Raw genomic sequence first — 12,926 nt, forward strand, 5'->3', positions numbered from 1 at the left:
TCGAAGACTGCGCGGCGGTGCCTTCATATTCGGATCGCAAGCGACCCGGCGCACTCGCCATCAGCGGCGCAAGCACGTATGCACGGGCGGGGGGGTACGCAGGCTGCAAGGTGTATGCGCGGAGATGTAGAAAAAGAACGAGATTGCAGCGCGGCCGCGATCGCCTAGGGAGGGGGTTGTCGCCCGCCTGCCGCCGCCGCCGCCGCCCAGCCAGGGTGCGGCTCTGTGATGACATCAGACCGGCCGCCCGCGAGCCGCCTGGCAGTCACCCGCCCGCCCGCCTGGCCATCTGGCCGCCTGCCGCGCCGACGCCGCCCGCAGCATGCCAGCGCCATGCATTCACGCCGACGACGTGTGCGGCGCGCCGGGCCGCGGTAATTGAATGACGGGGGGGTGGGGGTGAGTCGCGCGCGTGCAGATCGGTGCCGCGTGAGAAGAGCAAGCATGGGTGTTTTGGCCGTGACTGGCCCGTTTGGCGGACAGGACAGGAACGCGGCACGGACGAGTGTTGATCGAGCACGACCAACACAAAAGTCTCGGCATACCCGCTCGTCGTCTCTCCTCTCTCTTCTCTTAAACACCGCACACAACATCCTTGCCATCGCATCCCCATCATACCCCATGGCCACGACAATCTTTGCGCGCCTCGACCTCGACGCAGCACCCCTCGACGACCCCCACGACGACGACGACCACAGCACGACCCCCCACGCCGACGACACGACGCCGCGGCACCTCCCCCTCATGACTCCCCTGCTCGGCACGACGACCCCGCCGCTTACGCCGTCGCCCCCGCGGCTGACGGCGTCGCCGTGCTCGCGCTCGTCGTCGTCCTCGTCGTGCGCGCCCAGTTCCGAGCCCATGCGCAGGAGCCTCGCGAGCATCGGGTACTCCCGCCCGCCGCTCGCCGCCGTCGGTATGGAGCGCACGCCGAGCTCGCAGGGCGTCGACGGCAACCCGTTCGCGGGGCGCCAGAGCCCGATGCTTGTGCAGCGCCGGCCGAGCAGCTACAGCTGCGCCGACACGATCGCCCTCGACGACCTCGCCACCGAGCCCTCGCCCGAGACGTCCCCCCGCCCCAGCCCACTGCTAGAGACGCAGCATCACACCATCCCCCTGCGGAGGCGAACGACGCCGCGCGCGTTCCTCGCGACCCAGTACGACGTGAGTTGCATTCTAGTCACGCCGGTGGAGCAGTGGCTTGTTACGCGTGCCCTTGTGCAGTGTCTGTGAATTGGCTGTTACCGGCCCAGAATCACATGGCACTCGCTGCCGCGGTGTTTGCGTTTGGCGTGACTCTCGCCACACTCCCACGACAACGACGCGTGCTCACATCATCAGACACCGCGCACCCGTACGCGAGGGGCATCGGCGCCTCCGCTGCGCTCACAGAGCTCGCCGCGCGCCGACACGCGTGCAGGGAGAGCATACCTCTCGCTCCGGGTACAGAACAGCCTGGGCTCGATCCGCGCGCTACCGTGGCGCCAGGACGGACCATGACGGCCCCGTGGCCCCGTGACGATTACAACGACTACAACTGAACACTACAAGCTGGCTAGCTGGACTCGCCCAACTCTGCCTGACGAACTACAATGAACGACCCACGACGCCTCACGCCTCATGCCGACCCCACAGCGCCACGGACGCGCCGCACGCACGACGATCTGTACCCTACCCCCCAACGAACACACGCTGCACCCTCCCTTCACGCACATGCTCAACTCTCGCGTCACGAACCCCACCCCCAAGACGAGACTGCGCATGTGTTTCCCAAGCCGTCTTGATTAGGCACCGGCCTTGACCACTGCCACCAACCGATACACGAATCACATCACTGTACACGCCCCCGGACGTTGACCTGCCGCCTGCGCGCCTCCCCCCCGCCTCGGCCTGCCCGCGCTAGTGCCCCTCTGGCATGTACACTAGCAGGCCATGACCACCCACCCACACTGATATCTCCCCGCCCCAGGCGGGGCTGTTTGTAGCACGTAATACACTTGCCATGCATGCGCCGCGCTCGCGCTCGGCGCTCGGCTTTGCATTCCGCCAGCAGCCACCTTTAGCACTACCCACACGGATCCCCCCGCCCAATCGCCCCGCAGGTGCCCCGCGCGCCAGAGGCGGCACAACGTAACCCGGCGGCCTTGTTGCGGCGAGCAGGCTGCGGCGGCGAGCATGTGCTCGGGGCCTCCGACGGGTCTGTCGTGGACCGCGCTCGTGTCTGGCATGGATCGACGCGCATGCCGCGGCACCCGCGTGCATGACGAGTGCAGCAGTCACCTGGCCACTCACACGTTGTGGCAGTCGCGACGTGCGAGACGGGCGCCGACATGCCCGTCCGACTGCCCGCCCGCCCTCGTTTCGGCGTCTCGTTTGTCAAGTCGGTGTGTCCGCGCGTGTTCCAGAGCCCTACGCTCGGCTAGGGGGGGGCGGGGGGCGGGGTTGCGTGACAGCGTGTGAAAGGGTCGAGGGGCGCCAACTTCTGCCATGTGGCGCCAGGCCGGCTCTGCCGGCCCTGCTCTATCTTCGTCCAAACTCTGATCAGCATTCAAGGGCAGTGCTCAAGTTTGTCTAGATAATGCATTACACGCACATACACCCCTACTCGCCGCGCAGGAGACGCAGCGCGAGCTCCTCCTCGTCCTCGAGCGCCGCGGCCGCGGCGTTGCGAGTCTTCTTCGCCGGGCGCGCCGCCTCGGGCTCGGGCGACGATGCCACACCCTCTCCAGTGTAGCCCTCGTACCCGTCCTCGTCGCCGCTCGCACCGCCGATGAACGCGACAGCGCCGCTCTCGTCGTCCGAGTACTGCCCCATGAGCTCGCGCTCGCGCTCCTTGCGTTTCCGCTTCTTCTCGCGACGCTTCTCCCGTGCGACTTCGCGGTCCACAATGTCGGCCGCCGCCATCCGCTCGCGCTCCTCGGCGAGGTAGCCGTCACGCGTCGCCGCCGCGGCCTGCTCAGCCTCGATACCCTTCTCGTAGATATCCCTCGCTTCTCCGTCCTCGCCGAAGAAGACCTTGGTGGGCGCTGGTCGGTTCTTGAGCTGGCCGGTACGCGTGCTCGCCGCCTTGAGCTTGCGCTTGGACAGGTCGTCGGACGTGATCAGAGGCTTGGGCTTGGACGGGTCAGCCAGAGCTTCGCTGATGCCGAGGTCGGCTGTCTCGTCGTCGTCAATGTCGTGGTCCCGACGCGCGAGCGTGAACACATCGTCGTCGTCTTCCGCACCAGCGGCCAGCAGGTCGTCGTCGTGCGCCACAACCTTCGAGTAGTGGTCCGTGAGGATGTCCTGGTTCTTGCGCTCGAACATGCGGTCGTACTTCGTTCGGACTTGGGGTGCCGAGCGAATTGGGAGGTCCTCGGACTCGGAGCCCGAGCCTGACGCAGGCTCGTCGTCGTCCTCGCTCTCCTCTTCCTCCGACTCTTCGTCGTCCTCATCCTCGTCCTCCTCGTCCTCGTCGTCGTCATCCTCCTCGTCACTCAATGGTGCGAGCTTCTGGTGGACAACCGTGGGACCCTCATCCTCGTCCTTCTTGGGACCACCGCGCTCCTTGACCTTCTTGCCCTGGTCGAGCAGCTTGATCTGAGGAGCACCAGGCAGACCCATGCTCGCGGCGTACTTCTCGGCAGGCAGCTCGGAGAGCTTGAAGATGCTCTTGTCCTTCTGGATGTGGACCGAGCGCATGTACGAGATGAATGCCTGGCGGTTAGCAAAGAATCCACAGTCACACTCACCCTCTGTCCCAGGTACTTGATCTCTGGCTCCTTGAAACAGAAGCTCTGCATCTGCTGATCGAGCTTGCCCATCTTGCTCTCCTTGATCTTGATCATCTTGACGTCGATGCCCTTCTCGGCCCAGCGCGCCTTCATGCCCTCCTCCTCGCTCGGGAGGAGGAAGCACAGGCCCTTGCCTTCGCTCTGGTAGCGGGCAGTGCGGCCGACACGGTGGATGTACGAGTCGACGTCGTCGGGGCAGTCGAGCTGGACGACCCAGTCCACGGCGGGGAAGTCGAGGCCACGCGCGGCAATGTCGGTACAGATGAGCAGGGCCGAGTTGGACGACGAGAACTTTTCGAAGATGGCCATGCGGGTAGGCTGCTTCTGCTTGCCGTGGAGGTGCATGAGCGGAAGACCTGGGTGCAAGCGACGGAAGGTCTCGAAGATGAAGCGGACCTGCTTTCCGGACGTGACAAACACGACACCCTTCATCTTCAAGTGGCTCTTGATGAAGCCCCAGAGCGCATCGAGCTTGCGCTCGAGAGGAACGACGGAGTAGTACTGCTCGAGGTTGGCGGGCATGACGCCCTCCTCTCCCGGCTTGTTGGTGTTGATGTACAGAGGGTCGTGGAGCGAGAGCTTGGCAAGGGCAGCGAGGTCCTTGGACTGCGTGGCGGAGAAGAGGAGCGTCTGGCAGTCGGCGCGAGCAGTCTCTGACGGCGAGAAGTGCTGGATGATGGCGCGGAGGGCGGGAAGGAAACCCATGTCGAGGAGGCGATCAGCCTCGTCAAGGACTGCGGGTTAGCTCTCATGTCCTCTAGGCCAACCCACCAAGGAGCTTGACACCGGCACTTTCGAACCCAACCGTGCTGTCGAGGTGCTGGAGCAGGCGGCCCGGCGTCGCGATGAGGATGTTCATGCGCGAGAGACGGTCACGCTCCTCCTTGAGCGGCTTGCCTCCGATGACCAGACCGGCCGAGAAGGTGTGGAAGCGGCCGATGTCCCTGAGCGCGTTGAAGGTCTGCACGGCGAGCTCGCGCGTCGGCGAGATGACGACGGCGCCGAGGCCGTCCATCGGGCCCCAGCGCTGGAGGTACAGCCGCTCGAGCAGCGGGATGAGGAACGCAAGCGTCTTGCCTGATCCTGTGCGTGCAGAGCCGAGCAGGTCGCGCCCGCGCAGCGACTCGGGGATCGACTGAGCCTGGATGGCGGTGGGGTTGAGGAAGTGGCTGTGTTTCAGGCCTGAGGTTAGCGATGTCGGCGCGCGCAAGCTCACCTCGCAGCGTGCGGCTCGACAGGGGCAGTTGGGAGAAGAGCGTGAGCTCGGCTGGCGGTTCCTGCTTGTCAGTTGGCAGCCGAGCGGCGCAACTCACATATTCCTTGATGCGCTTCTGCAGGTCGGTGAGCTCCTGGTCGTTGCGCGAGCGCTTGGCCACGTTCTTCTTGACGAGCGGCTTCTGCGGGCCCTTGCCCTTGCCCTTGGGCCTTCCTTCTCCTTTTGACGACGAGGGCTGTCCCTCCTGGAAAGCCATGGTGCGTGTTGCGAGTTGTAGATGTTGTGGTGGAGGTGGTTCAGACCTTCAGAAATCGGAGCAACAGAAATCTCTGATAGCTGAAATCGCAAGTCACGTGCGAATCGCCGCGTGTTGCCACGTGGTAGGGATGTGGGTGGCAACGGAAGCAAGTGAAGGTGGCTGAGGTCACTGTGGCGCTTACTTGGACAGAATACATCGTGTATGGTACGCGCAACATAGGCTCGCGAGTCGCTGGCGACTCGCGCACATCATCAGACGGCTTAGAGACCAACAATCTTCTGCTCCTTGTTCGGCGCAGTGGCGAGGTTCTTGTTGTTCCTAATATCCTCGGTCGACCCGGCAGGCGTCTTCGCGATCGAGCCCCACGCGGCGAAGCGCTGACCAATGGTCGTGGAAAACTGGGAAACCCAAGAGTCGGAGGGGTACCCGCTCGGGGCGTTGGGGAAATCCACCGCAAGTGCCCAGAACCAGTTCTCGTACGGAGCGCGCCACGCGACGTTGGGCCACGTCCATCCCGGCTTGACGTAGCCAGCGGGGCAGGCTGTCGGCTTGGTGGTGCCTGCCGACGCGTCCCAGCGCGGGTTGCAGCCCGGGAGGTTCTTGAGCGGCTTGAAGTAGCCAAGACCCTCGGACGAGTTCTCGTCGAGCACCATTCCTGCGTAGCGACAGGTTCGGGCCGTCTCGTAGTTGGCAGTCGGCTTGAACGCCGGGCAGTTCTGGTTGGTCGAGTCGCTCTCGAGGCAGGTCTTTGACTTGATCGCGTCACGGAGAACGTTTGTGTCCCATCCATTGACGAAATCGGCGTGCAGCGACGCGCCCACCGTGTCGCCGTTCGCGAAGGCCAGGTTGATGTCGTTTACGCCCCTACGCCACTTGTCCCTCTGGGTGTAGTGCAGCGCCCAGTAGACTTCGAGCTGGAGCGTAGGGTACCTGTGCGGGTGGGCTGGGCGTCAGCGACGAGCGTGGCAGCCGCTTACTCGAGGGACACTTGAACCCGAACTGGGGATCAAACTGGTTGGCCCCGTTCAGCGGCCAGGCCATGTGCGAGAAGTGGTCGGGGCTGTCGAGCGCGCCGGTGCCGCAGCCCGGGAACTGGATCTTGAGCTTGATCTGGTCGGGCGGGCCGCGGTCTTCGTACTTCGGGTTGGGGAGGTTGAGGCCCAGAGCCTTGTTACCGCCGCCGTTGAAAATCGTGGAGTCGATGTGGATGCCGTGCGTCTTGGGGCCGGGGAGGCGCGAGGCGGCGGTGCCCGATATCATGCGGAGCCCTTCGGGGAACGGCTCAGTCTGGGTCAAGTTCGTGACCATGTAGTAGGCTCGCGAGCCCTGGAACCACGTGGGCTCGTACGTCCCGTCGGGGTTGACGAACATGAGCGACGGGATCCAGTAGTTGGACTTGTCGGCTTGCACCACCGCGGTGGTACACGTCGCCTTCTGCATCTGGGCAAACGTGTTGAGCTTGTTGCCGAAGTTGTTCGCCCCAAAGATGGTGTGCAGGTGTCCGTTGTCTTTGACGTTGCCCGGGTCGATGATGGGGTCGATGCGCTGGTTCAGCAGGCCGGTCAGGTCGACGGCGAACTGGCCCGAGAGCTGCTCGAGGGGCGTTTGCGCCGCGGCAGGCGCGGCGGTGGCCAGAATCGCGAGGATGGACCAGAGGAGCATAGTGGGCATGGGTGAGGGGAAGGGGGTGTGACGGTCGTGTCTTTTATGCCTCTTCGACGCGACCTGCATTTGCCTCAACACACCAAAAGGCCGCTCTGGCCCTCTTAGCGTCGGCCCACACCACCCCTCTTCCCCTTCCTCCTCTTCCTCTTCCTCCTCCTCCTCCTGCCCTCCTCCTCCCCTCCATCTCCTCCCCCCTCCCCCTTCGCAGGCTCGAGCCCCAAACAACGCGTTCACCCCCGCTGCGTGACAACTCGCACCAAACACCCACTTGGCTACTACCGCGCAGCGATCGAGGCCCCTCCTTCGGTCGGCGTTCAATGCGTGGCATGGCACATGATGCCCAGCAAAGGGGTCGTTACGTTACGGTGACACGCACTCGTAAAGCCTATCGTCGCTCGGACGTCCACGAGGCCGAGTACATACTGCTTGCTTTGTCCGATGACGCCTACCCGATCCGACAACGGGGGACGGCCCGTCAGCGGCGGCCGGGCTGCGGCGGGTCGTCGCTCGACGCGGACGAGCCTGTGTGACGCGTTGCCAGGTCCGATTCAGAGGGGGTCGCGTCTCGGGGCCTTGGACGCGCCATGACGACGGCGGTGGAGCGCATACCGCGCGCGTACGACTCGGTAGGCCGACAGCGGCCGCTCGGCCTCGACCCGGTGGTTACGGCCAAAACGTAGCAGACCTAAGCCACTCAGAGCAGCGCAACGCGTAACCGGTGTACCTGGTTCAACAGTGCCTCGGGACTCCTCGACACTCCCGGTTGTCGGGCACACCAGTGACGATGTCGAGTTCATAAGTGCACCTTACACGGCTGTTGCTCGTTTCGGCTGCGATGGCGGGTGTTGTCGGTTGATGCAATGGGGGGCGGCAAGGGGTGGGCAAAGGTTCACAGATGCCGGATCACGCAGGAGCCGCCAGGGGGACGAACGCCTGCTGCACAACGACAAGAGGCAGGGCACGTCGTCAAGTAGAAGGTTGCAACGCGAAGGTTGCGGCCGTGTCCTCAAGTTTCATAAGCTTGCTACTGAGGGTGCCACATGCTTAGAATCCCCAGGGCCTGCCACCTTAGCTCTCAGTTATTAGCCGTGGCGGGGGCATGCCTTCCCCTCCTCATGCCGTCAGCCAACAAGGGGAAGGGCGACTAGTGTTCCTCCAGCATCACATCGACTCGAGCCTGGGCCGGCGTCGAAGGTATTGTCAGCCGTAGGCATCGCAGGGGCTGCAGTGGCATGCCAGTGCCCCGCCAAAGTTAGTTTCGTCCGACGGAATGTCGAAGTAGACGAGCCTACGGTGACCAGAACCACATCCCCCGTTACATAATCCCTACCTTCCTTCCAAAACGCAAAAACCACGACACCCAGGATTCCCATGTGGTCCCCCACCATGGTACTAACTAGGCGGTACTCAGCTTGACTTCGCAGATCGGACGGGATGCGGTATTTTCTGAGTCCTATGGCCGTGGATATTAGTAGTGTTTTCGAGCCGTTATGAGGCTGCAGGTGCCACTGTGTGCACGGACCTTGCTTACCACAAACGCTGGGGCGTGGCCTGTGTGGGCCACTTCCATCGCCGGGATCGACGTGTAGTGTGCAGCACGTCTCTGCTGCCAGTAAGTACACTCACAATGTCAGTTGGCGCGTCGACAATCGATTGGGTAGTCATCTCTGACGACATGCTGTATTGCCCTCCAGGAGTGCTAATAGGCCTGGCTGGTCTGTATTTGAATTCTGACGCCTCAACCCATTACCCCAATTGGATCCGTGCCGGCCGTCGGCCCAGCCGTCAAGTGCCGATCGAGTCGTTCAAAAGTCGAGTCGCGATGCCGCAGGCAGCAGCAACATCTCGCTACATAACCACTCGGCACTCAACATTAGACACCTACACCTAGACACGCACGCATCATGACAGGCGACACATCACGACCCAAGCTCTACATTCTCGACTATGGAGCCGGCAACGTCCGGAGGTGGGTCGCGGCGCAAGCTCACAACTGACGCCCAGTCTTGCCAACTCGATCACCAAGCTCGGCTACGACTTTGAGTGGATCAAGGACGAGTCGGACTTTGACAAGGCCGACGTGGGTACCGATCCATCGTAGGACCACCCGCTAACCCCCCAGAAACTCGTGTTCCCCGGCGTCGGCTCGTTCTACAAGGCGGCGCAGGGCCTCGAGGACATTGGCATGGCGGCCCCATTGAAACGCTACATTCAGTCGGGCAAGCCCTACTTTGGCATCTGCATCGGCATGCAGGTGCTATTCGAGTCGTCCGAGGAGTCTACCGGTGCCAAGGGCCTCGGCATTGTGCCGTACCCCATCTCCAAGTTTGACGCCAACGACGCCGGCAACGGCAAGAAGAGCGTCCCGCACATGGGCTGGAACGGCGCGTGGCGCGCGACCGCGCCCGCGGCCGACGAGCAGGCCCTCCTCCTCGACAACGAGGACTACTACTTTGTGCACTCGTTCGCCGCGCTGCGCGGCAAGGCCGACGAGTCCGAGCTGCTCAAGTACGCGTACACGTTGTCGCGGTACGGCAACGAGACGTTTGTGTCCTCGATCCGCAGGGGCAACGTCTTTGCGACCCAGTTCCACCCCGAGAAGAGCGGCCCGGCCGGACTCGACCTCCTGCGCCGCTGGCTCGACGCGCCCGTCGCCGACGTCTCGAGCGCGCCGCACCCGCTCCCCGACGTCCCGGCACCGCAGCTCGTTCCTGCCGACCCGCGCCCCGCGCGCGCCCAGGGAACCGGCCTCACGTCGCGCATCGTCGCGTGCCTCGACGTCCGCTCCAACGACCAGGGCGACCTCGTCGTCACCAAGGGCGACCAGTACGACGTCCGCGAGAAGGAGGACGGCGGCAACGTCCGTAACCTCGGCAAGCCCGTCTCCCTCGCCGGCAAGTACTACCGCGCCGGCGCCGACGAGGTGTGCTTTTTGAACATTACGTCGTTCCGCAGCTCGGCGCTCCAGGACCAGCCGATGCTCGACGTCGTCCGCGCCTCGGCCGAGACGGTGTTTGTGCCCCTCACCGTCGGCGGCGGAATCAAGGACACGGTCGACCCGGACGGCACGGCGCGCTCAGCGCTCGAGGTGGCGGGCGCCTACTTCCGCGCCGGCGCTGACAAGGTGTCGATCGGCTCCGAGGCCGTCATCAACGTGCAGGAGTTGCTCGAGCGCGAGGCGCGCGGCGAGCCCGCGCTCACCGGCAAGACGGGCATCGAGACGATTTCAAAGGCGTACGGCGCGCAGGCCGTCGTCGTGTCGTTTGACCCCAAGCGCGTCTACTACGACACGACGGTGCCCAACTGGATCGAGCAGGTGCCCGAGGCGCACCGCGCGTGTCTCGTCACGGGCGAGACGTCGACGACGCGCACAAAGCCCGAGGAGCAGGGCAAGGCGTGGTGGTACCAGTCGACTATTTCCGGCGGTCGCGACGTGCGCGACATTGATGTGATCCAGCTCGCTAAGGGCGTCGAGCGCCTCGGCGCAGGCGAGCTGCTCATCAACTCGGTCGACCGCGACGGCTCGGGCAAGGGCTTTGACCTCGACCTCATCCGCCTCATCCGCGACGCCGTGTCCATCCCCGTCGTGGCTAGCTCGGGCGCCGGCTCCCCCGCCGACTTTGAGGAGGTGTTTGTCAAGACGGGCGCAGAGGCGGCCCTCGCCGCCGGCATCTTCCACCGCGACGAGGTCGGCATCGACGACGTCAAGGCCGCGCTCGAGACTGACGGCCTCCCCGTCCGCCGCACCACCCTCGCCGTCTAGAGAGCGCGACAATGTAGATTTTGGGTATCAATGCATGCAACGCGGCATATGGGCTGCGGCCCTCGCGCTCATTATAAGACTCGTAGAAGACTACTCAGCGGCGTTCTAGAAACCCCGTCAGTCATGTGTATGCCCCGGCGGCCACTTCACGCACTGCCCGCAATCTTGACAATCGCGTCGCGCAGCGTCTTGCCCGCCTTCTCCGCCTCCTTGCGCGTCATGTTGGCGCTGAGCGACACCTTGATGCTCGGCTCGGGGTCAAACACCTCCTGTCCACGCAGTCGGCGCGCGCGCGTGACCAGCACGCCGTTTGCCAGCGCCTCGTCGACAATCTCCTGCAACAGCGTCTCCTCGGCCTCGAGCGTAGGTGGTGGGTTGACCAGGAAGATGTGGAGCAGGGCCGATTGCTCGTGCGACGGAATCGAAATCAGCGCGTCCTTGTTGTCCGAGGCGCCGGGGGTCGAGGGCGAAGGCTCAATCTTGCTCAGCTGCTGCCTGAATGCCTGAATGTTGGTCTGCAGGTCGGCGAGGAGCTTGGGCTGCGAGGCCATCAAGGCAGTGGCAGCCGACGAGACGGTAGCGTGCATGGCGGGCAGGGCGGCCGAGAAGACGGACGCGGCAGAGTTGATACGCTGGTGGTTGGTGACAACGTACGAGCCGGCGCAGAAACCACCACCGGCGCCCAGGCTGTTGGACATGGAGCCGACAAGAATGTCGACCTCGGAGCCGGGGATACCGTAGTGCTCGGTCAGACCACGGCCGTGCTGGCCAACCATGCCGAAAGACATTGACTCGTCGAGGATCAGGCGGTACTTGTACTTGTACTTGAGCTCCATCTGGAAGTGTCAGTTGATAGCGACCATTTATACAACTCACAATCTTGGGAAGATCCGCCATCATGCCGTCGTTCTCAAAGATGCCCTCAGTGACGATGAACCGCTTGGTGAGCTTGCCGCGCTTGCGCTTGATCTCGCGGTCGACGAGAGCCAGCACACGCTCGAGGTCCTTCATGTCGCCGTGGGCGTACCAGCGGATCTGGGAACGCGACAGCTGGAGACCCTTGTGGATAGCAAAGTTAACGCCACGGTCGGCCACGATAATGTCACCACGCTTGGCAAAGGCAGGAATAACCGACGAGACGGCCGAGAACGACTGGGCGTAGATGATGGCCGACTCCATGTCGAGAAACTCGGCGAGGTCACGCTCAAACTGAGTGTGCACGTCTGTGCGCGTCGTGTTAGTCAAAGGCACGTCCAACAGCGATCCGACGCGACATTGTTGTTCGCGCCAGCCACTCAACCCACCAATGGTCCCGTAAAAGCCCATGGGTCCGCACGAGCCCACGCCGTACTCCCTGAGAGTCTTGATGGCCACATCCTTGATGTGCTCGTTCTCGACAAATCCGAGCCAGTCGTACACGGCGAGGTTGAGCACTGGCTTGCCGTTGGGGGAGAGCTTGACATGGGTGCCGTTTTGGCCGTAGACGATAGGGACCGACGTGAGCGTGTCGCGCTCAATGTTGGTCAATGGCGCGACCAGTGGAGTGGGCTGCCACTCGTCGATGAGCTCGTCGATTTCCTGTAGTGTCGCGTGAGTGAATGCTCTAGACGACTTGCACCCTCGGACGTAGGCCGCCCCCGTCCCCTGTCATACGCGGCACTTGACCGAAAGTGACGACGACGACGTACCTTCTCACTGAGCTTCAGCTTTCCACCTTCGCCTTCACCGCGCGTCCGTCCCATGAACACGGTGCGGAGTGCATAGGCGAAGAGGAGGAGCTCGAGGGCCGAGCGCCAAGGGTCGTCCTGGTACGAAGACTTGACATAGCGGACGAGGATGGGCGAGCCCGGGATACGATGGAATGCGTCGACGACAAACTCGAGGGTGGAGGAGAGGAAGGAGATGATTGGGATGAGGACGGGCGAGATGTCGGTGGGCGTGGATTGGGTGGTGGACATGATGGGCTGTTGAGGCTCGCCAGTCCGCCGTTCGACGTGTTGTCGGGTGAAGGAAACAAGTGTGAGGAGTGTAAAAGGAGACGAGTGGGTTGTTGGGCACGACTTGGACGACAGGAGTCACAGTGGTGGTGTCAAGTCGTCTGTCTCTCTCACTCGGACACGACCCGCGCCTGCGCCTGCGTGCACCCAAGCCCACTCAGCCCACTCAACCGAGCCAAAGCACACACTGGGCGCTGGCCCAGCCCACTCTGGCCGTGGGTCACGCCCCTCTGCCTACCCACTCGCCCAGGGT

At 63.6% G+C, this 12,926-nt stretch overlaps 5 protein-coding genes across 5 annotated transcripts; 2 read left to right on the forward strand and 3 right to left on the reverse strand.

The window, feature by feature from the left end:
• Positions 1 to 621: 621 nt before the first annotated feature.
• Q8F55_003784 (uncharacterized protein) lies at positions 622 to 1,500 on the forward strand (the record flags this gene model as incomplete). Its single annotated transcript, XM_069352313.1, has 2 exons — positions 622 to 1,164; positions 1,342 to 1,500. The coding sequence occupies 2 exons, from the start codon at positions 622 to 624 to the stop codon at positions 1,498 to 1,500; spliced, it is 702 nt and encodes a 233-aa protein (XP_069209731.1).
• Positions 1,501 to 2,601: 1,101 nt separating this feature from the next.
• Positions 2,602 to 5,245, reverse strand: DBP4 (ATP-dependent RNA helicase dbp4; the record flags this gene model as incomplete). Its single annotated transcript, XM_069352314.1, has 5 exons — positions 2,602 to 3,696; positions 3,732 to 4,507; positions 4,545 to 4,942; positions 4,990 to 5,003; positions 5,087 to 5,245. 5 exons carry the CDS (start codon positions 5,243 to 5,245, stop codon positions 2,602 to 2,604), a joined length of 2,442 nt encoding a protein of 813 aa, XP_069209732.1.
• Positions 5,246 to 5,508: 263 nt separating this feature from the next.
• Positions 5,509 to 6,910, reverse strand: Q8F55_003786 (uncharacterized protein; the record flags this gene model as incomplete). Its single annotated transcript, XM_069352315.1, has 2 exons — positions 5,509 to 6,178; positions 6,237 to 6,910. 2 exons carry the CDS (start codon positions 6,908 to 6,910, stop codon positions 5,509 to 5,511), a joined length of 1,344 nt encoding a protein of 447 aa, XP_069209733.1.
• A 1,907-nt stretch (positions 6,911 to 8,817) lies between these two features.
• On the forward strand, positions 8,818 to 10,676 carry HIS7 (Histidine biosynthesis bifunctional protein hisB; the record flags this gene model as incomplete). The annotated part of the gene is made up of 3 exons (XM_069352316.1): positions 8,818 to 8,882; positions 8,918 to 8,993; positions 9,036 to 10,676. The coding sequence occupies 3 exons, from the start codon at positions 8,818 to 8,820 to the stop codon at positions 10,674 to 10,676; spliced, it is 1,782 nt and encodes a 593-aa protein (XP_069209734.1).
• A 146-nt stretch (positions 10,677 to 10,822) lies between these two features.
• LCB1 (serine palmitoyltransferase component) lies at positions 10,823 to 12,634 on the reverse strand (the record flags this gene model as incomplete). The annotated part of the gene is made up of 4 exons (XM_069352317.1): positions 10,823 to 11,512; positions 11,553 to 11,899; positions 11,981 to 12,254; positions 12,365 to 12,634. The coding sequence occupies 4 exons, from the start codon at positions 12,632 to 12,634 to the stop codon at positions 10,823 to 10,825; spliced, it is 1,581 nt and encodes a 526-aa protein (XP_069209735.1).
• Between the last annotated feature and the right edge of the window lie 292 nt (positions 12,635 to 12,926).

Source organism: Vanrija albida (genome assembly GCF_041260175.1).
Source record: "Vanrija albida strain AlHP1 chromosome Unknown contig_3, whole genome shotgun sequence".
Lineage (NCBI taxonomy): Eukaryota > Fungi > Basidiomycota > Tremellomycetes > Trichosporonales > Trichosporonaceae > Vanrija > Vanrija albida.